This window comes from Pongo abelii, chromosome 11 (genome assembly GCF_028885655.2).
Source record: "Pongo abelii isolate AG06213 chromosome 11, NHGRI_mPonAbe1-v2.0_pri, whole genome shotgun sequence".
In the NCBI taxonomy this organism is placed as follows: domain Eukaryota; kingdom Metazoa; phylum Chordata; class Mammalia; order Primates; family Hominidae; genus Pongo; species Pongo abelii.
In genome coordinates, this window is record NC_071996.2 from 42,691,803 (window position 1) to 42,717,754 (window position 25,952).

The following is a 25,952-nucleotide window of genomic DNA, read 5'->3' on the forward strand; positions in this document are numbered from 1 at the left end:
AGAGGTAGTGGAAACATGGGATTACACAGAAGAGGATTACATAAAAGAGGAAAGGAAAACCAACAAAAACTGTCTGAAACTTGACTCTAAACAATACTTGTAACATCAGAGCCAATGTAAAAGTCCCTTGGTAGCATTATTAATTTCTGTGCATTATCCTAATCTCTCTCCTAAATGCCTCTCTCACCCAAATTTTCTAAGTAGATACAGTACAGAGGAGGCACCTGTGAGGGCAATGGGTAAAGGATTATGTGGAACGGCTGAAGGTATGACATTTCTACAGAAAAGCTGTTGACACTTAAAGGATCTGTTGCTGAGAGGTTAAGTGGAATAGATACCTTTGCAAAGTGTACCTCTATGATGCAGTCAGAACAGCTTTTGAGAACGAGGTACTAACAGTATTTGGAAATGTTCACTTGATTCTCTTATTCCCCCCCATCACAGTTGAGATAACAGCTACTCTGATTGGGAGAATGGATAAAGGGGAAGGGAGCATCCCAGTGCCATGGCGGCATCCCTTTTCAATAATTGGCACCAAAATGCCTGTCCAAAATACCAATCATGATTCACACTTCCAACATTATTACCCAAAACAGGGCTTCACACTTCTACATACTAACTAAAATGAATGACTTATTATTTTCTTTACCCACCATGTTTCCATACTTCTCAGACAGCTTTTCTGTCTCAGTGTCCTCCTCTCTCCTTCCATTTAATCTAAATCCAATCTGCCTTTGCAGACCTTGTTTAAATGTCATATCCTATAGGAAATTGACTGATCCCCTATTTGAATAATAATCTGAATTCTCCTAATAGTTTTACTCTGTCTCTTCTGTGGCTTGTGTCACGGTCCACAGAAATATCTATTTATTTGGTGCTTATCTTATTCATCGATTCATCTTTTCAAACCCTTCGGCTCTGCATATCAAATGCTTAAAGAATATATATTAAATGAAAGTACTGCATTAGACACTGAGTGCCTTATAAAGAGCAGAAGTCTTCAAATTGGATGTAACCTTCAGCAGAGAACAAAGAGAAAAATCATGCAGAGGTGGAGATGCTGACTGAGGGTAAGAAAAATCATGCAGAGGTGGAGATGCTGACTGAGGGTAAAGACCCAGAGTCCATGTGAGAAGTGCATTCTAGCAGACGGAAATACAACAGGTAACAAACCCTGCCATGAATAATGTCTGTACCTCATTGGAAAATGTTTGCTGTGATCCTCCAGTGATTTTGGAGCACTACATTTTTTTTTTTCCTTTTTGTGGAGAATGGGTACTTGCTATGTTGCCCAGGCAGGTCTCGAACCCCTGGGCTCAAGCTGTCCTCTGGTCTCTGCCTCCTTAAGTGCTGTGATTACAGGTGTGAGCCACCGTGCCTGGCAAGAGCACTGCCTTTGTGTCTGTAACATAAAATTTAGTATGTGTGGCCGGGTGTGGTGGTTCATGCCTCTAATCCCAGTATTCTGGGAGGCTTAGGCAGGCGGATCACCTGAGGTCGGGAGTTCGAGATCAGGTTGGCCAACATGGCAAAACCCCATCTCTACTAAAAATACACACAGACACACAAAATTATCCAGGCATAGTGACACATACCTGTAGTCCCAGCTACTTGGGAGGCTGAGGCAGGAGAATTGCTTGAACCCAGGAGGTAAAGGTTGCAGTGAGCTGAGATCATGCCACTGCACTCCAGCCTGGGTGACAGCAAGACTCTGTCTCAGTATGAATGAATAAAAATAATTTTTAAAAGTATTATGTGTGGATTTTCTTTTCTTTTAGTAACAATATTTTCCCCATTATACCTAATGTCTTGAATATGAGGTAACTTATTTATTGTCAGTCTAGCTGGATATTCAAGAGACATATTTTCTTTCCTTGTGCTATCATACTGTTTTGTGTTTTATTTTTTGTTATTTAATATTTAGCATCTGAAGTAATGTTTCAATTTTTATTGATTATTCCAGCTTCTAGCTTCTGAAATAGAAACTGCATGAATGAAAAAATCTTATCCATTTTGTTTCTAAGTTAGTTTTTAGTTTTTACATTAGTGTTATGCCTTCTTCATCAGCCCTCAAAATATTTATTATTATTATTCTTTGTGGTAATAGCAGAAGCAGTAATAATAGTAGTAGTAGTATTGTAAGTTCCATTTTACAGAGAAGAAGCTAAAATTTGGTTTCTAAATTAATTCTCAATTTCTAAATTAGTGTTTGGCACACGAGAGGTAATCAATAGAAACGTACTGGATAAATAAATGGATTTTTGGGCTGAGTTGAAACCCATAGCAGAATGTTCTCAAAAAACATTGTCTTATCTAATAGAAGAGTTATAAAAAAAATCTCTTTTAGGTCTGTGAGTGACTTCAAAGTTCTCTATCTGTTGTTAAGTGCCTGTAAATGTTCAACGCTGCTTTGTGAATAAATGAAGAATGAATGGTTTGAAAGTCTTCTCCAGAGAAAAGTACAGTTTACACAGGCATTCAAGAACCGCTGCTATCAAGGTAGCTAAATTGATGATGGAACAGATAATTTCACTCCATTTCACTAGGTGTGAAATTTTATGATAAGGATTAATTCATTATTTACAGAATAATAAAGTATACCTACCTAACAGGCTGTCATCATTGCAGGTGCCATTAATCAAATATTTTCCTTCTGGACACACACAAGTGGCCCCAGAAGGATTTAGCAAGCAAATAAATTCGCATGCTAAATCCAAGCATGGATTGGGTACTGGTTAAACGAAAGAAAACAAAGAAATGTGTAAATATAGATACAATAGGCTTCAAAAGCATAAAATTAAATAAGGGGAAATGATTAATTAGCAATGTTGAAAAGTAATCACATCAAATTTCCACTGGGAGTATCTTACTCAATATCATCATTCTCCTTTATAGGTGAAGAAAAATTACTACCCAATGCTCACATTAATAGTAAGTTTGCCTTATTTATATTTTCTAAAAGAGAGAAGAAATTATTCAGATCTATACTTTGTTAGTTTTGCTTCTGACTAATTGCTTTTGGCATAAGAGTTGGTCTTAGAACCTGAAGTACCATTGGGACTGTGTTGGAAAGTAAAGCCAATGGAAGTTTTGGGGGGGTCTAACCTTCATTTCAACAGCTTATTTCACAGAGCTGTTCTAACAGACAAAAACAATGCCCCCCTCCTTGTATTTATTAATACAAAGGACTAAAATGCATATGTGGCTTGTCAGTTCAAGGTACAAATGAAAAATACGACTTTTTTTTGAAAAAACATGTCTAAAATGTCTTCCTTTCCATCAAGTAGGAGTTTGTGTGCACGTCTAAATGTGTGCCATACTTATTTTTGTTTAAATTTTTATCCAATCAGCATCCTTTGCAGTCATAGCTGATTTTTGACCTTTCCTAGAGATTATTTCATCAGAATTAAACAGAAAGGGCACCCACGTAGCTGAGCTGGTGACTATGAGAGTGGCTTTTTTTCTGGAAGAACCACTACTCAAATGCCTATTATATTCAAGACAGGGTTTTGTTTATGAGTGTGGCAATATTCAACTATGAATATAAATTAAACAGAACTGGAGGATGAGAGAAACTGTCCTCATATTAACCTTGGAATCTTATGTGCCAAATTATTGGTAAAGAGCAGCAAGACTTTGGATAAAATTTCAGGATGTTTTAGGTAACTATATTTTGTTTTATCTGTTGTGAGAAGTGATTTGAATAAACACCAATTGTTATCTTTCCAGATAAATGCACCAAACAAGATGAAATCCATTTCATTTGCCATAGATAGTAATTACAAATAACCCTTGAACAGCATCTTGAAGAATGAACTGATACATAAAGACAGATCATTAGAATTTCAGCCATATTATTATTTTTCACTTTGTTCTTCAATGTTTTTGATAGCTGTGTTAGAAACATATTTTCAAGAGAATTACCTTAATTACCTCAATGACTTACCCACTCCTTTCTAGGAGGGAGAGTAACAATAATAAGTCATATACAATAAATCAGAGAAAATATACAACTCTTGGGAAGAGTTCTTTTTGTATATATTTAAGAATGGAAGGCTAATACTATAATAGTTACTTGTTGATTAGTAATGAGTCAAAATGGCTAACAATAAATTTCCTTACTTGGATAGTTCGTCTATACACCCACAAGGTTCTATTAAGAATTTTAGAAACAGAATAACAGATTGTTGTAAGAAAGACAGTGTTAATTTCAAGAAAACATGGCCAAATGCTGAACATTTTCCCGATTACAGCAGAAATAGAATTATCTATATTTTGACTTTGGTAATTGAAAAAGTCTAGTGACATCAAAATTAAAGTTACTTGACTTACTGAGGTTAAGACATTTACATAGTTAAGATATTTAAAAATATATTCTGTTGAGAGATATAAGAAAAAAATTTACCAATATAGACAACTTCATAATATATTATACTTACAGTCTAATTGTTTATAACGATGAGATATCAAAACACCTTTTGTTTTATCAATATTTAAAGCTAAGTACTCTACTGAACCATGGCCAAATTTTTGTACTCGAAATACACCATTTTTAGGTCCTGCTCCATATATATAATCTTCAAAGATATCGATCCTATGTGGATGTAATAAACCTGGAATTTTAAAAAGGCAGTTATGAAAGTTTTAATGTATATACTCAGACTTTAAAAACTATGTTTATCCAAGATGATACTGAAAATATTATTACTGTTTAAAAATAAACTTTCAGAATTGGAATATTTACAATATTAGCTATGAAGTTCTTAGAATTAATATATCTGAAGTAAGGATATACAATATAGTAAACATGTTACTTAAAACATAAAAATACACTTCCATCATCATTTAATCATCTTTACCATCACAAAGCATTTTCTGGGGGTTATTATCTGCAGACTAATCCTCTCTGCTATGCAGCTGACAAAAGAAAAGCCAACGTTATCTGTAGTATAAAAACGCAACTTATACAACTCAGTTTGTGTTCTGGATCAAATAAATGATCAAATTACATGCCCAAATGACTGGTTTATTAAGCAATCATTAGTTGATTTTTAAAGAGTAAATCCAAAAATAATATTTGACATTACTATTGTTCATTTCAGAAATGGAATAAAGAAAACAAACACGTAAATGAAAATCATTCATCTGATTAGTTTGTCTAAAAATAATAGTAACCATTATTTTCACATCTTGTGACTTCAGAGATTTTATCAAAAGAATAATTATTCTAACTTTTGAAACTGAAATTTATAACATAAAATGACATTTATATTTTACTAATTATCAGAGGTTGTAAAGTATAAAGTGTCTTTATATTCATATATTTTTCTTTGCTATTTCATGAAATAGTAAAATGTGTACCAAAGCTAGAACAAGTTAACTTCATTGTAATTAATTACAGGGATGTGAACTTTTTTTTTTTCATCTGAGGCCATTGATTAAAAAAAAAAAAAAAAAAAAAACCACACACACACTTTAGGCAAAGGCACAATAAAAATTTGATTTAGTTGTTTTTCTTTTAACTTCTCTGTCTGTGTTATTTAAAAAAAAAAGGGAAGCGAAGCTATAAATATAAAATATGCAACTATAAAAACAAAGTGGATATGATAATTTGCGGTTACAAAAAATTGTGGCAAGGGGTTGAAGTAGGGAAAAGAAAGTGAAACAGAAAGGGAAGAAATTAAATTCAGCAGAAAGAACTGAGACAGCCAGGCAGAGAAAAAGTATGAGGAACAGAAGGGAGCTGGAAATATGAGACAGTAAAAAATAGGAGCCAGGCAGATAGGTGGGCATAAAAACGGTATAGCAACAGAGGAGCACAAGTAGATTAAGCAGTCACTGGTGGTAGAGTTAAATGGTCATTTTTGATGCATCGCTGTTTATGTGAATAAGGGTATATCCTTCAGTGGTAACAATCATTACTGTGATATTTTGCTACATACAGTAACTCATTGTTTGCTTGTTATTGCAATTGAAATAAAAGTTAGTGTCCACAGGTGCTGATCTTGACTACTAAAAGTGTTCGGCTCAGAATGGAATAGCCACGGAAGCCACAGAGTGAAATGATTTTCTGAATCTGGGCAGCAATGGCCATGTTTGTTCAAGTCAAGATGGACAAACTTCTGCCCTGGCCTCTATGTTTTTCCAGTAGGAATGAAAATTTTAATTACTAGTAAGCCTTATAAGTTGAAAGGAGAAAGAATTTAAGAAAATCCAGAATGCAAAGTATCCATACTTACATTTTTGTATTAGTATTTAACACTCTCAATAACAATTAAAAATGAAGACAAAACTTTACAAACCTTGTTTGCTGCTGACAGAGACTACTGAATTAGAGCCATCATACAGAACACTGCCAATGATGGAGAGCTCAAAGTCAGCCCAATATATGCGTTCACTAAAATAATCCACAGCCAAACCTGCAAAATCAACACACACAAGACAAATAGTGCAAATAAATTTGAAATCATTCAAAATCACACTTTGCTTCTTATTGTATAATTACAGTTGACATTTGTCTTCAAGCATCGTAGAAATTACCCGGTGCCCTTCATGATACTGTAGAAATTAGAAAAATTAAAGTAACTCAATCTTTATCTCAAATACATGGGTTCAGATTACATGGCATTTACTTAACAAACTCTAGCAAAAGTCTTATTTCACATAGGAAAGTCTGCCCTAAATATCTCTTCTAGCCATATTTATGGTTTCTTAATTTTAGCTATTCTCTAATAGGCTTTTCTTTAATATTTCCATTTTCATCTTCATATTATATGGAGAATGAATTCATTATTTAAATCATTTATCAGACCATTATTTAAAATGAGTTAGTGTAATTATTTGTATTTTTAATCCCCTCAAGAAGGTATAGTTCTCAGAATATACAAGGTTCATGTATTTAATTAAAATATATTTTTACCCATTCAGAATTGTCCAACAGTGTTATGGGACATCTGTGTGCATGCTGAAGTTAATGTGACTAAAGACTGATATTAGCCGGGTCTGGTGGCTCACGCCAGTAATCCCACCACTTTGGGAGGCTGAGGTGGGTGGATCACAGGTCAGGAGACTGAGACCAGCTGGCCAACATGGTGAAACCCCGTCTCTACTAAAAATACAAAAATTAGCTGGGAGTGGTGGCCGGTGCCTACAATCCCAGCTACTCTGGAGGCTGAGGCAGGAGAATTGCTTGAACCTGGGAGGCAGAGGTCAGTGAGCCAGGATCAGCCTGGGCAACAGAATGAGACCCTGTCTCCAAAAAAAAAAAAAAGTGTTTATGGTAGGGAAGAATAAACAGTAAAGTTCTCGATTAAAGTTCTAGTGATGCTTAAATTAATTTTTTCTGAGACTGCTTGTCTTCAGTTTCATCACAGGTAGATGTCAGTGAATGATTGATAATGGACTGAAATAATACACAGTAAAAATAATATTTTTCTACATTTTAGTTTCATTTTTTGATTTCATGAATGTGATTGGAATCCATCTAGTATCTTTTTATAGGAATATCATCAACACATAGAATATCTAAGAAAGTAAACTTCCTTCAATATGGAAGAGTAATATGTAAGACTCATGAATTCTATAATAAATCTTCACTGCTGTAGATTAACTTTTGTGACATAGCTACTGTCTAAATATGACATATTGCATACTTTGGAAGTACAATGCAGTTAAATACTTTAGGCAACTGAAGAGTGTTCCCAATGAAAACATTCATTAAGCAACTGAAGTACATTTTAATGGCAACGCAACCGAATGAAAGGTACTTTTGAGTCTGTGCTAGACTTTTATTCCCGTGTAACTGGACCAAGACTTAATAATCAGAATGGAAATAATCCATGTTGGAAATCATTAGTGAATAATTCTTCAGTTAAATACAAATTTTTAGCTCACACGTAATCAAACTAAATATTTTGTTCCTCAAGTAATGTATAGAGATGTACCATGCCTGACCAGATCCTGAGAAATAATAAGCAAGTGGTCATTGTTTTACTGGTTTCTGCTCAATTATTAATTTGCTATTTGAAGTCATGTTAGAAGATATGTTTTTTTGCATTTTCCTGTAGAATTATGAGTAATATGAACCACGAATTACCCAGTTTTTTGCTGCTGCTCCTATAGTTCAAAACAGTTGACTGAGAAGGGTTAAAAACATAAAAACATGATTCTCTCTCCTCTACCAATGTGCTACAATAAAGAAGTAGCTAAAACAAAAACCTGTTCCTGATAACATTAGTTTTAGACTTAAAAACATTAATATTGATAATCACAGAAAAGAAGAAAACAATGAGTATGTAATTTAATCAACAATATTGTTTTTCAGATTCAGAAGCAGTAAAAAGTTCTCAAAAGTGTCATATATTGCATTACTGGTCTAGGTTTGTCTAAGACCCACTTTTATCAGCTCTGGCCATATTTTGTACTATTGGATGGAATCACATCTTGATAAAAATTATATAACAAAGTTTATAGATGAGTGGAATTTATACTCCAAAAATCCACAAATCAATACTTTTGATTTTTTATTAAGCCCTTTATTAACTTTTTAATTTAGAAGACTATCTCTTTTATTAAAGGAATCAACTAACTTTTCCTGTTATAGAGATGAGAATCAAGTTTATGAAAAAAGTTCATGTCTATCTTTAAAATATCATATCTTCTTTTGCTCTGTAATAAAGAACCAATAATAAAATGGAAAAAAAATCAATTCTCAAGAAACTCATTTTTATCTGAACAGGGGAAGATGAATATTTGGAACCAAGTCACTAGGAGCACAGAAAATTTGAAATAAAACGCCATACTTGTTTTAATTAAGTATAATACAATCACAATTTGAACAGTTTATAAAAGATACAGACATAGGCGCACTAAGTTTTAGTGACACAGGATAATGGAGCTAATTATGTAGTCATTTTCTGTGTATCTCCCTTGATACCAAGACTACTTTATATTTTAGGGATTTTAAAATTTCACTCTTGTCAAACTCTAAAATTTTCTAAGATCTACTAGTTCCCCTATTTCCATTGTAGGCTGGAAGAAAATGAAGAAAACAAAATATTATGTGAAATGACCATAGTACTAAGAGGCAGGACTTGGAGAGAACAATAAATTTAAATCACTATTTTTCAGAAATAGAGAAAAAGATTATATGCATTCTGTTTTAATGGAAAGCCAAAATTTTTAAGATAGTAATAACCATCAAGTGTGAATTACCATATTCTTGATTTAAGAGGTGATAAAGGAGCCAAAAAGACTGGATACATACTATTATGTCAAATTTATTTTAAAAAATTGTTAGAAGTATTTTTTGAGTTAGATTCCCTACTTGGAGTTTCAGATTAGAAACTACATTAAAGTCATGTTTTCATACACACACACAAACACACTTATTTTTCATACATGCACACACAAACACATCTATTTATGACAGTGATGGTAAACTAAATTCAAATAACAGCAAAATAATCCTAACATTCATATCCACTTTGTTTAACTAGAGACATTATGTTGGCCAACAAATTTGCTTAATGAATCAAACAATTATGAGTGGTCTGGGACCAGTATGTAGTTATTTCTTAGAAATTGCTGCAATTTGGGGGAGATAGGAGTCAATGTAAATAAGCTTTTAAATATCAAGGAATGTAGTTTGAAATCAAACTCATGTAATACTACATACTCTCCTTACTGGATGCAAAGCTGGAAAGTATCCTTGTCTGACACAGCATTCATTAACCCTACATACTCATGGGTACCTCCCCTGTACCACACACTGCCAGGTACTACGTACGGAGCAAACAACAAAAGAGTTCATGTTCCTTATACCTCAAAATAATAACCATTTATGACAAATCCATAGCCAATATCACACTGAATAGGCAAATGCTGGAAGCATTTCCCTTGAAAACTGGCACAGACAAAGATGCCCTCTCTCACCACTCCTATTCCACACAGAATTGGAATTTCTTGCCAGGGCAATCAGGCAAGAGAAAGAAATAAAGTGTATTCAAATAGGAGGAGAGAAATTCATAATGTTTCTGTTTGCAGACGACATGATCCTATATATCCTATATCTAGAAAACTCCGTCTTCTCAGCTCAAAAGCTTCTTAAGCTGGTAAGCAATTTCAGGAAAGTCTTAGGATACCAAATCATTATGCGAAAATCACAAGCATTCCTATACACCAACAATAGACAAGCAGAGAGCCAAATCATAAATGAACTCCCATTCACAGTTGCTACAAAGACAATAAAATACTTAGAAATACAGCTAACAAGGGAGGTGAAGGGACCTGTTCAAGGACAACTACAAACCACTGCTCAAGGGAACCAGAGAAAACACAAGATGAAAAAAACCTACCATGCTCATGGATAGAAAGAATCAATATTGTGAAAATGGCCATACTGCCCAAAGTAATTTATACATTCAATACTATTCCCATTAAACTACCATTGACATCCTTCACCAAATTAGGGAAAAAAAAAAAAAACTACTTTAAAATTCATATGGGCTGGGCTCCCACCTATAATCCCAGAAGTGTGAGAGGCTGAGGCGGGTTGATCACTTGAGATCTGGAGTTCAAGACCAGCCTGGCCAACATGGTGAAACCCTGTCTCTACTAAAAATACAAAAATTAGCTGGGCATGGTGGTGGGTGCCTGTAATCCCAGCTACTTGGGAGGCTGAGGCAGAAGAATTGCTTGAACCTGGGAGGCAGAGGCTGCCATGAACCAGGATAGCATCACTGAACTCCAGCCTGGATGACAGAGCGAGACTCTGTCTCAAAAATAATAATAATAATATGGAGCCAAAAAAGAGCCCGTATAGCTAAGATAATCCTAAGCAGAAAGAACAAAGCTGGAGGCATCACATTACCTGACTTCAAACTATACTACAAGGCTATAGTAACCAAAAGCTATGGTACTGGTACAGACGCATAGACCAATGGAACAGAATAGAGAGCTCAGAAATAAGACTGCACATTTACAACCATCTGATTTTCAGCAAACCTGACAAAAACAAGCAATGGGGAAAGGAGTCTGTATTTAACAAATGGTGCTAGGAGAACTGGCTAGCCATATGCAGAAAATTGAAACTGGACCCCTTCCTTACACCTTATACAAAAATTAACTCAATGTAGATTTAAGACTTAAATGTAAAACCCAAATCTATAAAATTCCTAGAAGAAAATCTCGGAAATGCCATTCAGGTCATAGGAAAAGGCAAAGATTTCATGATGAAGATGCCAAAAGCAATTGTAACAAGAAAAAATTGACAAATAGGATCTAGTTTAACTAAAGTGCTTCTGCACAGCAAAATAAACTATCAGAGTGAACAGACAACCTACAGAATGGTAGACAATTTTTGCAATCCACCCATCTGACAAAAGTCTAAATTCAGAATGTACAAGGAACTTAAACAAATTTACATGAAAAAACAACCCCAGTAAAAAGTGTGCAAAGGACAAGAACAGACACTTTTCAAAAGAAGACATGCCTTTGGCCAACAAACATGAAAAAAAGCTCAGCATCACTGATTATTAGAGAAATAATCTAATAGTACTTCATACTATTAGATAGTACTACAATAGTATTTCATACTATTTGGCCCAGCAATCCCATTGCTGGGTATATTCCCAAAAGAATATAAATAATTCTATTGTAAAGATACACACATGCGTATGTTCATTGTAGCACTGTTCACAATAGCAAAGACACAGAATCAACCCAAATGCCCACCAATGATAGACTGCATAAAGAAAATGTGGTACATATACATCATGGAGTACTATACAGCCATAAAAAGGAATGAGATCATGTCCTTTGCAGGGACGTGGATGCAGCTTGAAGCCATTATCCTCAGCAAAATATTTCATGTTCCTGCTGTCATGGAACACATTGCTCACCTGCCACACACTTGATTGAAACAACATATTTTTATTGTGTCTTATATGGTGCCCAATAACAATAATAATCGGTATGTCATTTGAAGGCACATATTATTCGAATCACTCCTTAAAATTATACAATGGCTCAATATTGGCTAAAAAGTTATGTTGAAGCCCTTTGGCATTTAAGGTCTTCTCTTCTCACATATTATGTCACCCAACCTGTGCCCTTCTACGTGTGCCATGATTCCTGACATCAGCAGAGCATCCATATGCTCTACATTGGAGCCCCTGGGTCAGAGGACTATATTATTTCATGTATCTGGCATTTTTAAAGTTAGTTATAACTATATATATATATATATATATATAAAATTTTAAAAGGGTGTTTCGCTCTTGTCGCTCAGGCGGGAGTGTGATGGTGGGATCTCGCCTCACTGCAACATCCGCCTCCTGGGTTCAAGCAATTCTTATGCCTTAGCCTCTCGAGTAGCTGGGATTACAGGTACATACCACCACGCCTGGCTTATTTTTTGTATTTTTAGTAGTGACAGGGTTTTCCCATGTTGGGCAGGCTGGTCTCAAACTCCTGACCTCAGGTGATCCGCCCTCCTTGGCCTCCCAAAGTGCTGGGATAACAGGCATGAGCCACCACACCCAGCCAATCTTTTGACTTTCTATTGATAAAGCCAAGGTTTGAAGGTAGTAAATTCATTTCTGAGGTCTCACAGCTAATAAATAATCCCTTGAGATTCAAAACCAGGTGTATCTGACTCCAATGAAGAGCTTTTAAAAAATTTCCTCATGACGGATTACCTGTCTATCCCTCAAGTACTTATTCAAATGTCACTTTCACACAGTTTTTCTTTATTGAAGATTATCTTTCTCACCTTTGAACTCTGTTATTATAAAACATGACAATGACAATTCTCACCTTTTGTAAAAACTACAATTCTGCATATGCCTCATTTTTTTTTCTTTCTCTAATGTAAACTTTGTGAGAAAAAGGACTGTGTTATGTTTATCACTAAGTTACCCATAAGAGTTGTTGAGCAGAATGGGTAATACATGGAAAGTGTCAGATCCATGCATCCGTCACTAGGCCAAGTGTTGAAGACACTGTGGTGCCTATGCAGATCTCCTTTACTAAACAGGAGTATCCAATTCCTCACTGGTGCTTTTGCAGTGAGGACTCACACATACCCTCCTTGTCCAGATAATTTTGCTTAACTGATTGCAGAAGCTTTGCTTGGAACATCACAGCCCCAAGGCCAATTAATGATTGATGGGGCATATCAAAAGCAGATCCCCTTGCCTGTCATAAATTTATGCTCCAAATAGTGGCTCAAGCCAAGACTAGCCTCGACCTGAAACACAGTTTACTGGCCTCCTTCCCCTTCTCTCCCTCTGTCTTTTACAGCTTTCTTCTGCATACAACTTCCTTCATAAATGACTTTTACAAGAATCCTCATTTTAGGCACTTTCCTAAGTACCGTGCTACAGGTAATTCCATAAACTGCTGCCAGTGTCATTCTTTAAAATAAAAACATGTTATATATACTATTAATAATGATTATGTAAAATAACACCAAAGAAGTATTTTAAAAATAAAAACTGTGTTTGAGATTATGCCACTTACCTTGAAGTATTCTTCAAATAGCTCTCTTCAAAGCTAGAATAGAATCCAGTTTTGCATTTGAGTCACCTTGCCATCCTCATATCTTCCATTCTCTTGAATTGTTTCTATGCTTCTAGGCATACTCACCTGCTTTCTGTTTTCATGCTAAGCTAATTCCTTACTCACAACTTACTATTCTATTTTCTTAAAAAGCTCTTTCCTCACATATTCACATCACTTGCTGCCTCTCTTTAGTTAGGTCTCTCTTTCAATATCCCCCTTCTACAGATGACTTCTCTGATCATCATAACTAAAATAGTACCTCCATTGACAGCCCATCTATTACTATGCTTTTCTGTATAGCATGTATAACGATGTGACAGTATATATAAATACATATTCTATCTTCTATAGGAAAACAGATTTCATGAGGGTTAGAACTTGCTTCACATTGTTTCTTCAGCATTTGGAGCAATTTCTGGCACACGGTAGACATTCAATGGGCATATTTGTTAATGAGCATGGGATGAAAACAGATTTATGTAAATAGACTAAATTTCAAATATTGCTTCTCCCCATAAAGAGTAAAAACAATCTAAATGAATGGAAAGGTATAAAACACATTAAAGATTAATAAGAATATAAGCACTAAATATAAATAAACTACAAAAATATTACAATGCATAATTATTAAATAATATGTACTACAAGCAATGCATTATGTCCTTTCTGTGGAGGTATAGTCAGTGGAGGGTAGGTGGCACAGAGCCCCTGAGGCTCCTGTAGTCTAAAAATGTTTTATTGAAGAAGTGCCAAAGTTAGATGTACAAGATGGGAAAGACATAACTAGGTAGACAAAGGTTGGAAGGACATTCTAGATGGGGGAGCTGGGAGAAAAATGGCATGGGAGAAAGATGGTGAAGACAGAAAAGATCTGAACTCCTGAGCAGTCCTGAGAACACAGATGCTTTGGAGTAGTAGCTTAGATGGCAAAGTGGCCAGGGAGATTAAAGCCATATTGAAAAGAACTCTGAATGAAAAGGCAAAAAAAAATCACCAAACCTGTCTTTTACATAAGGTATTTATATTTAGCCACCTATTCATTTCATCTCTCATTCTCTAGGAATATTTCCAAATATCCCAACTTCATTAACATATATCTGTAAAAATACGCGAATGTAAATGTATTGCTATAAACTGTCAAAATTTCATGCCTGTGAAATCTGACTAATAGCCTTACAACTTAGGCAAGTTTCAAATAATATTCCTGTAATATAACTGACAGTATAAGGAGCTGATTTTCAAGTTGACAAAATAGGAAATGAAATGTAAATAACTTCATAAAATCATACTCTAAATGGTTTTCTCCACTTGTAAAAATATTTATATTGCCAACAACACTAGAAATAACTGTTAACAGTAATATACTTGTCATTCTGCTTCATACTTTAGCATGTGTCAGAAATCATACCTGTAGGTCTTTGTAAGTTCTTTTGTACTAAAATCCTTCTCAGTGTACCGTCCATGGCTGCTTCTTCTATATGGGAGTGATCCCCAACAACAGTCCAGTACATCATCCTGAGGAGAGTGGGTCAGGGAGGTTAGCCTGGTGATGGTGCTGCTACAACCCGACTCTGCTCCACAAAGCAGTGGCTCCTCAGACCACGTGCCTCAGAGTCACCCCAGTCTCTTAAAAAAGTAGATTCCCAGGTCCAACTCAAAACACACAGACTGAGAACCTCCAATAAATGGCCTGGGGATTCAATATTTTAAAGAAAGTCTTGCCTACACACATTAATATTTGAGAACAATTGTATATTATGATGTGCTCATTATTTAATATCCAAAATTCAATTTTGAAAATTTCATTAAAACTCAGAGAAAAAATATTTCCACCACATGAAACTCCCCTTTTGTTTTAACAGAATAGCCATTTTATTATGATGCTGTATGAACATGCTATTTTTTTTTTATAGAGAAGTAACTATTTTCCCAAACAGAAATTATTCTTTAATTCGGAAGACTGCATAATTCTAATAATTAAGTATAAGTTGTCTCTTTTTACTCAGGAGTTATCAATCCACTTTATGGATGATTAAGATTTTTAGTTAACATTTTTCTATTTCCTTTTTGGCCATTGCTTGTAGGTTTACATCTCTAACTAAAAGAAGGAAATGTCTGTAACACACTCTTTAAATTTGTGTGTGTGTGTATGTGTGTGTGTGCGTATACCTTCATCTTTTATTACCATAGAGAAAAATGTTAGTACTCTATATGTAATGTGTTTGATATTATGTTTAATATTTTAATAATTCAATTTTAGATTAAAAACATCACACCAGGCTCATTATTCTGCAATACACACACCATATAACCATGCACAGCCACACATACAGACACACAGGTATACTGAATGCATAATACAGGAATATTTTAGAAAAAAAAATTTGTATCATCATTTGGTGTGAATAGGACATGCTTTTTTACAGAAGAAATAGTACAAGGATATTTAAAAGCATGTGACACTATTACACATTGAACACTCATTACAGAGACAAAATCTATAGAGCATAATTTCTAAAAAGGATATTCATTATCAAGAAATAGAAATACTAAGCCATTAACCTACCCTCTTTTAGGATTTACAGCAATAGCATAGGGTTCTCCAGCCATATTTGTTAAGAGTCTGGTGCAGTTGGGGCCATTCAGCTGCCCTACATTGATAGAGTACCTCAGACTGGTCCAGTGAGTAGTGTAGTAACTGAACCAATGCATTCTAGAATGATCAGTCCAGTAAATGTTTCCAGCCACCCAGTCAACTGCAATGTCCCTGGGCCTTTTAAATTCAGGACACTACAAGGAAACAAAACAACACACCACGGTATTTTCAAAAGGAAATTAGCGGAGTTTTCTTTATCTTTACGTTGAAGTTATGGAGGAATTGTAAGAACATAGTCATGAATTAATTGCTATATAGATGTCAAAAATATACTTAATGCTATTTTCAATCTTTGCAGATGTTTATCTGCATGAATCGTAATTATACAGATCACTGGAGTTTAACCAGATTGCACTTGTTTAACCATTACTCTGCTGAAATATTTCCAGAACCATAGGAGGTTCACCTGTGACTTCTTGCAGTCAATATTTTCCTTAGAGTAACCATAATTCTGATATTTAACACCACAGATTAGTGGTGTAAAATGTAAAAAAGAATCATAGTCTTTCATTCTGGAAATATTTTGTTCAACATCATGACTATGAAATGTATCCTTATTTTGTATATATCAATTTTTAATCTTTTCATTGCTCAGTAGTATTTGTTTACTGTTTTGATGATATCCACTTGGCTTGGTTGCAGTTGTAGGCCATTACAACTAAAGTTATGGATAGTTTAGTACTTTTTTTTTTTTTGATGGATATAAACACTCAATTTCTTTGGGTATTTACGAAGGAATAGAATTAGTCTCTTCAAGTTTATGCACACTTAGCTTGATAGGATACTGCTAGAAAAATTTTTCAAAGAGTTTGTAGCAATTTACAATCTTTTCAGCAATGTAAGAAAAACTCAGATGCTCTACACCCTCACCACACATAATTTTGTTCTACAATTGAAAAAATGATTAGTATGGCTAGACACATTTAGGTAAGGAAATACTCTCTATATACATATTATTATTATTATTATTATACTTTAGGTTTTATGGTACATGTGCGCAATGTGCAGGTGAGTTACATATGTATACATGTGCCACGCTGGTGCGCTGCACCCACTAACTCGTCATCTGGCATTAGGTATATCTCCCAATGCTATCCCTCCCCCCTCCCCCCACCCCACAACAGTCCCCAAAGTGTGATGTTCCCTTTCCTGTGTCCATGTGTTCTCATTGTTCAATTCCCACCTATGAGTGAGAATATGCAGTGTTTGGTTTTTTGTTCTTGCGATAGTTTACTGAGAATGATGGAAAATACTGTATTTTAACATCTTTTGAGGAAAGTCACAATATGTTATTTATCTTACATTTGATAGGTTGGATTATCTTAACATTCTGTTTTGCTGTATTACTGTGAGACAAAGGTAGCAGAATTCATTGAGACTGGACAGCAAGAAAAATAACTTATTTTCTGTGCCCTTCAATTAACTTGATCACTTTGAGCAGGAACTAGTGTAGTAATTAATTTGACATGGCCAAGTTTATTGTGCATAACCAAAAGTGAGAAGGTATTCCCAGGGGTATTATGGCAAGAGTAGAAACAATTATTTGAAGGTGATTACAACTAGATGTGTAATCAATACGTAACAGCATCTTTAAGACCTGAGAAGCAGTGGAAATATGAGTTTTTAACACATGAAACCTTCTTGTGTGGGTTCGGAGGAACCAATATTATCAATCAGTGGACTTAGATTAAAAGAAAAGAAACTGAACATCTCAAAAAGAACATGGGATGCCAAGAAACAGGAATTGCAAATCACTGTCTGCTGCATGATTACTGGGATCTCAAGGAAAATACGGCTTACATTAAACACAGAATCCATAGACAATTTCTAATGCCGTTTATGATCAGTTCTTTGACCTATTGGACTTTAAAACTGAAATTATGAAATTTTATTACCCTATTTCTCAACTTTAACAATAAATGTTATCCATATACCCAGTGATATCTCAGTTATCTGAATTAAATGTGAAGCACTCTGCAATACAGTATACTCTAGAAATGTCATATAAATAATGTTCATAGATGTTTAGAATATAAATATTTGTCCTAGCCAAACCAAAAAATCATTTTCGAATGCTCCAGTATCATTTAAGCTAACCGTATTTTTATTTTCAACTTGTCATCATTTAAAAGTAAATATATCACCAAATGGCATGTGCATGTCAGTGTGAATCATAAATCTACAAACATGAAAGACAATGGGAAAAATCACCATTATAAGCTGTTATAAGCCTGCTGAAGCATATGTGTAATTTTCTAACACTTATGACACAAACCTTTATGACACAAAACTTATAATGCCCTTTGTCTGATTGAGCATAGAAAAAGTATCTATTTTCTGTTTGTGAGATGTAAATGTTTACACCTTATTTTCAATCCTCATGGTATCCCTGGTAAAATATGTCATATTCCATGCAAGTTCCATTTTTGTTGAATTTAGGATTTTCATTTCATTCAATTCATTCTCAAAAAATTCTGATTATCTTTCAACTTTAGACTTCTAAACCTGGACTGATGCCAATTAATAACCCAGTTTCCTAATGTTCATAGAACATTCAGAAGTTTGATTTAGTGATACTTTTTCAGGTAAATAGGCTGGTGAAGATTTTACTAAGGGTGAATTGTAGAAGGATAAATTTAGGTCACATTTCTAGGGTAAAGAACATAGATTAGAAAAAGGAAAACTTACTTTTCATGATAAGTACAAGATATATTGATGACTTGCAGAGCCATTTAATATATACATTTATTCTCCTCCTTCTGGAACAAGGAATCCCTAATGTCATTCAAGTAACAACTAAAGTAGTTAGAATATGGCGTAAAAAATAGGCACATGCAATTAATTCGACCTAAGTTTATGATATCATAAATGACAAGATGATTCTCAGAGAATAATGGCAGAGGGTGAAGATGTTACCAGGTGTTCATCCTCAATGACTGACAGTAAACTAAATACTTATTTATTCTCGACACTGAAGAGAGAATAACAAAACAAAAGACAATAATGAGGAAGAGGGAAGAAAGGAGCAGAGGAGGAAGAAGACAACACTATCAGAAGGTGACAACATATTAACCTACTCTCAACCTATGGCCAAATTAGGAAATCACCCTTTGTACTGAGCTACACAGAAATGAAATAATCTCTACCATTCACATCTTGACCAGGATTCTGAATAGTATTAACCATATAAAAAGGAGTCTGATATTGAATGGATGTTCACTGGAGGATGAAAGGCAGAAAGCCCTGTTGGATCTTCATATTATGATCACACAATTTATTTAAGGAGAGTTACCAAAATCAATCAGGTAAACACAAAAAAATGGAAAAACACAGGAAAAGTACACTGACATTCTGAGAGTGAAAATTAAGATTGACATGGGAAAACAGAACAGGAGAACTAAACTACTTGCCTTTAAAAATCATGAAGCAAAACAAGCATACCAGACTGGAAAGAGGAAAATATGAAAATTTCCTTTGCCCCATTGACTAGCTCACTAGACAGGCACACCCATGAAATAGAGACACTAATTAAATGTGTCCTGTTTGAGAGACTGCAGAAGCATGCAGCTTCCCTGACAACAAAAGGGCATTTCTCATCTTGTTGCGCAGAGTGGAAGACACATTTTGACTGCTTTCTTCAGACAGACGATTTCTTTTCTAACAAGCTCTCTAAATACACAACCAGTTTTGAGACCCGAGGCATCCTTCTTTGTAGGAATGCATTAGTCAAATGAATGAAACCCTTACATCTTACAAAAAAAAGTGACAGCTTGATTGTAACAAAATTAGAGGTTACTAGTTTAAATTACTAATCCTTTATAGGTGTAGATTGTAAGGTATCTGTCACAATTCCAGCTTCAATAAACTGAAGATATAAGTCACTGAAGACATTTGTTTTAAAACAGAAAAAAGGAGAAACCTGTGACAGGGGAGTTCAAGCATTTGAGCCATGAAAATACTGCTGTCTGTTTTAACAAATTTCTTACAGTTAGCAATATACTTTAAGAAAATTTAGTTTACACAGGATACATTGAGGTGATATCACGTATTTATTTGTGATTTTTTTCATCTTGGTGTACATCTAAGAATAGAAAATTTGAGTCATTTTATTAAAGTTAATTATCTCCCAGTGGAATTGTATCAAAACAAAGATGTAGAACCACTCTCAAGAAATTGTGTGTGTGTGTGTGTGTCTCTGTAGGATATTTTACTAAATGAAAAGACTATTTACATTTTGCTCCTCAAAATATGAATCAGATTCACTTCCAATGAGTGGATGTAAAATAATGACTACACAAATTCTAAATATTACTAAATTCTATTGATTTAGTAATGTTATTAAAATATCCAAATATTTCATATATCAATCAATGAGCTCACATAGCAGTGGAGAAATCCTAAGTGAACCAAGAAAAAGTTATATTTAGAGCTAGAATGTATACGCGATTAAAAAAAACTATTGCAGAGATGAAAACTTTGGCTTCTATTTATGATTTATACTGAACAATAGATTATTTCAATCTGAGTAATTTTAAGGCTGCAATGATCTACATTAGGACCATGTCAACTTGGAATAAACTTCTATTAGACGAAAAAGAAACTTCAGACGTAATTCTCAGACAGTTGTTGAAAAAGACCAAATTTGTCTTTGAATTAAAGACTCAATAACATATGTGATTTTGTTACTCCTTTTTTTTAAGCCTCTTCAGTGTTCTTTGACCTTTTATTCCTGATTCACCTCGGTCCTCCATAAAAAGAAAGACTGGCTCTCTAAACCTTTATTCACACTACCAGAAAAACAAAGATATCACAGAAGATTATAAAACACACTGAATTTGGAATCAGAAGAACTGATTTAAATCCTAGTCCTAGTTTCTCTCTATATTATAAGGTGTATAAAATAAAGACTTTGGATTAGATGGTCTTTGAACATCTCTAGCTCCTAAACAGTAAATTATGTAACAGTTTGAAATATTATCCATTCTGGGTAAGTCTGCATTTCGTATAGCCTTAAGTACATATCTATGGTAATTGCTCATTTTTAGGCAATTAGTGAGTTAATAATTTGTTGGTGCTTGGGGTGGTAATTCCGATATTATTCTACTTCCTTATTTCCAGGTCATTCACATATGTGAAATAAGGAAATAAGGAAGCAGGATACCTCTGACAATTACAATTTAAACATGCGTAACATTCGAGAAATAATTCGGGGTTACCTGAGAGTAAACCTATCAAAACAATTGGTTGAGGAGTAAATTTAAGTTAAATTTTTTTTAAAAAAAAGTAGATTCTAACTTTTAAAATTAACGTGTCACATTACATATCCAAAGTTTTGTTTTTTTTCTTGAAAATTAAGGCTACACAGTTTGGTATATCGAAACCAGGCTAACATTCCAGAATAGAAGAGCCAACTACCTGCTGCACCCTCATTTAATTAGATGTGTTCAGTTTGTCTCTATCACCTATGTTCCCAATGTTGATGCCTAACCTATTTCAATCAATTATCTTACCTACATAACTTCTTTATATAATCATTTTGCAACCAAAAGGAATTGAATTTAATAAAGAAATTATGTATCTATCAGAAAGAGGATGAAGACAGTAACAAACACATAAAGAAGCAAATGACAGTGTGTTTCTAGAATCATTAGGTAAGTTCCTTGTGGATCAACAGGAATTTTAGTCTTTGTAGCAGATGTCCTTGTGTATATAAATGATTTATATGATATACACAAAATAAATTGTGTTCTTATATCTCAGTGTTTCTCATCCATCAAATTCATTCAGATTATGAATATGTGTATGTGCACACATGTGCTAGGTAAATATAGGAAATGCTGAGTTTCATATATCATTTTCTTGCCAGCTTCATTATAGTTTTCTAGCATTTTATTACTCCTTAAACTGACAATAAAATTTCCAAGTCTAAACAGAACGTAGAATAATAAAGGGGTCACCTTGTAGGCTACTTTCTAGGCATAAAATTAACATTCTTCAGTCTTTCTTTGAGCATGTCCCTTCAAATGACAACAGAGCCTTTGGAAGACCTGAAAACACATTATGTGGGATGAGATCTCTGATGCTTCAGCAAGATCAAGACCATTCTCAAGGTGATAATAAGCATAATCATAATGTAAGTAGTGTCTTTTTAATAAAGGAGCTTTGGTTAATTGGGAAAATTAAGGAAGAGAGAAAAAAATAGCATGCAGATGACTTTGAAGGGAAGATAAAAAGTTACATTCTTGGTAGTGAAATATGGCCTATGTATGGCTGGAACAAAACTTTGTGTTTGGGGATATATATGTGCTTGTTTATAGCTATGTAAGAAAATGGGAGAGGTGTGATGGGAGATGAGTCTGAAAATGACTAAGAGGCTTGTAAACCAATGGTTTTTCAAAGGATATCCAGTAGAATAATTTACTTAGGGACAGGATGATCAGATTAATGTTTTAAGAATATTTTGGCTATGGTGTGGAGAATGGCTTGGGTCTGGGGGTCAAAAGTGGATAGACAAAACCAGAGGAGACTAACTTAACTCCAGGGAGAAGAGTGGGAAAGTTAAATCGAGGTTTTTCTGAGACAAAGGTGGACAAAATATGGAATCTAAAAAACCACGACAAGATGCCATCTCTCACAAGTTAGAATGGCTATTATTAAAACATCAAAAAATAGCAGATGCTGGTGAGGCTATATAAGTATTATATAACTATTTATTTGTGAATTCATTTTGCCATATGTAATTTATAATTATTGTTTCAACTTTCATAGTACATACAACAACTTCATTCTTTAAGGTTTGGGAGAAAGATACATACTCACATTTCCTGTTAGGCAATATATAACTAGCAAAAAAAAAAAAAACTTTGAAATTAAACTTTCATGGAAAACCATATATTTCTTACTATGGTTATAAAAATATTTACTATTCAGTTAAGGCCAATTATGCATGACATACTATAACCCTTCAGACACTAGAACGATTCATTATTAGGATCTCTATCATAGGGATTTCATAATAGATGTGACTTCTCACAAATTAATCTAAAAATGCAATGCAACATCAATCTAATTCTAATGTGTTTATTCTTCTAATAATATTCCAAAACAATTTTAGAAATAAAAAATGCAAGATTTTCAAATAATTTTTAAATGAATGACTGTGGAGTTCATATATAGAGATATGCTATAATGCTACGGTACATTTTTAAAATATGTTAATGGTGCACAGATCCACAAAGATCCAAAGAATAGGATGGGGACTCCATACTCACACTAAGTTTTGAGAGTTTAGTGCCACAGAACAATAGAAATGCCTACTCAATAACTAGAGAAATGAAAGACTATTTAATATTTAGGGTGGAAGTTAAATCTCTACATCAAACCATATACACATAAATGCATTCAGATACATCAGAAACATAAATATTTAAAAGTATTAAAAGAAAGAATAGAAAATGTGTCATGTGCTGGATAAAAGACTTTCCTAAATATGATGTGAGGTCCAGAAACATTGAAGGAAAAGACTATCAGATCTGACTACATAAGAAGTAAATCTTCTATATAGCAAAAACCATCAGAAACAAAGCAAATTCATTTGAAGGATATGTTTTTGTGTGTGGGGGGTGTATATCTTACAAAAGCTCAGTATTTACAGTATATAAATAGTGCATAATAAGATCTTATGGAAAATAAAACATTTTACGGAAAAAAATAAGCATAGATCAAAATAAGACCCTTGGAAGAAGCAGAATTTTGAATGGTTAATAAAACATAAGAAAACGTATTCAAACTTCACAACATAGAAAATACACATCAAAAACAATTGGCAAAAGTTTATTAGTATTGTGATGCCAGTTTTGGCAATAGCATTAGGAAAAATTCAAATTCGTATATTGCTGATCATTTTTTAAAAGTAGTCTTTATGAAGGCAATCTGAAAGTACTTATTCAAAATTAAGTGTGAATACTCTTTAATCTCGCATTTTCACTTCATAAAATGCCTGGACTATCTAATACAGGCTTTGTTACCCTTATACTTGAAGATGACCACTAAGACATTATTTGCAATAACAAGACAAAATCAAATGAATTACGTTTCTCAAAATATAAATATTGAAATGAAGGATGTTATATATATATACTATGGGTGCAATCATTAAAAAAATGACATAGGTAAAATTAGCTGACACGGTAAGGTCTCAAAACTTGTTTAGTGAACAAAATAAACAGCAGAAATGACTAAATATTGAAAAAACCCTAGTGACATACAAGTATGTAAGTTCATAAATAGGTAAATAGCTAATCAAACGATGGTATATCCACATAACAGCCAAAGAAAGAATGCCTTATTGATATATGCAACAATATGGATGAATCTCACAATCATTGTGCTGGGTGAAAGCGGACAGAGAAAAAAGGGTACTTACTATATACATAAAATTCTAGAAAGAGCAAACTAATATACAATGAAGAAAACAAATCGGTAGTTGCCTGGTGATGGGAGAGAAGTGGGCAGGGTCTGGGGGAATAGATTACTGAGGGAATTAGATGACCATATGGAAAGAGTTGGAGGTCATAGATATGTTCATTAGTTTGATTGCGATGATGGTCAAAACTTGTGAAATTGTATATGCTGTGTATATTTGAATATGTAGAGTTTATTTTATGATAATTATAGCTTAAGCTTCTAAAAATGCTCTAGATGTACCAGTATGTAAATTTATACGAAAATATTTGCATGGTACAGAACAAATTGATTGTCTATTAAGAGAACTGTGGACTTTGAGGAAACAGTATAAGGAATCATTTTCACTTTTTGGCATTCTGACTGCTGGGTTGTGAGTGAAAAGTGCAGCAAGGAGAGAAGTTTAGGAGGCTACCGAACTAATTCAAAAAAAAGATGCCTGGCTCAAACCTAGGTGCCTTCAGCAAAGCTAATATAAAGTAGTCAACTCTTGGACACACCTTGAAGGTGTATTCAACAAGACTGCCTGATTTATGAGTTATGACAGAAGGAAAGGAATCAGCAACAACTAATGACTCCAAGATGTCTATTTTAAACATGTAAAAAATAGAGTTGTCGTTAAATGAGATTACAAAAGTGGATTTGGGGGATACAACGTGAAGTTTATCTTAACATGAAGTTTATTTTGGGGCATGCTAGTTTCAAGGTTTTTTTTTTAGATACAAAAGAAAAAGTAAGCAGTTGGACAGGGGATGAAATCAATTATGTTAGCATGTCGATATATGTTAAACCATATAACTATGTGAGCTCAACAAGGAAGTAAGGGAAGAGAGTAGAGGACTAAGGGCTGAGCCTGGGGTATTTCATTATTAAGAGGGACGAAGAAAAGGAGCAAGCAAAAGAGATTGAGTAGGTGAGGAAAAAAAAAAGAAATATTAAAACACCAATAAAATAATAACTACATTGGTGATTCACCTTAGAATCATTTTGTTTTACAGGCTTATTATTACATAATATGACATGATAAAATAAGTATCTACTGAAAGCTTGGCTGGAGACGCTGATATTGTGGTGAAGGGTTTCTCAATTTCACTGCTGCCAACATTTTGCTCAGGATACTTTGTAGTGTGTTATCCTATCCATTGTAGTGTGCTAAGCAGCATTTCTGGCCCTACCCACTTGATACCAGAAGTACTCTCCCGGTTGTAACAATCAAAAATATCTCCAGATATTTCTAAATGAGTAGGAAATCATACCTACTTGTGCTCTC

The 25,952-nt window shown here is 34.1% G+C and overlaps 1 protein-coding gene across 1 annotated transcript in view; it reads right to left on the reverse strand.

Annotated features, from left to right (window-relative positions):
• Positions 1-25,952, reverse strand: part of LRP1B (LDL receptor related protein 1B) — a 1,899,171-nt gene that overhangs the window by 88,696 nt on the left and 1,784,523 nt on the right. Inside the window, exons 78-82 of the mRNA XM_024243817.3 lie at positions 16,130-16,353; positions 14,972-15,078; positions 6,303-6,419; positions 4,440-4,613; positions 2,606-2,731 (exon numbers count right to left, since the gene is read on the reverse strand). Coding sequence (XP_024099585.3) covers positions 2,606-2,731; positions 4,440-4,613; positions 6,303-6,419; positions 14,972-15,078; positions 16,130-16,353 — 748 coding nt within the window. The remainder of the gene's footprint in view (positions 1-2,605; positions 2,732-4,439; positions 4,614-6,302; positions 6,420-14,971; positions 15,079-16,129; positions 16,354-25,952) is intronic.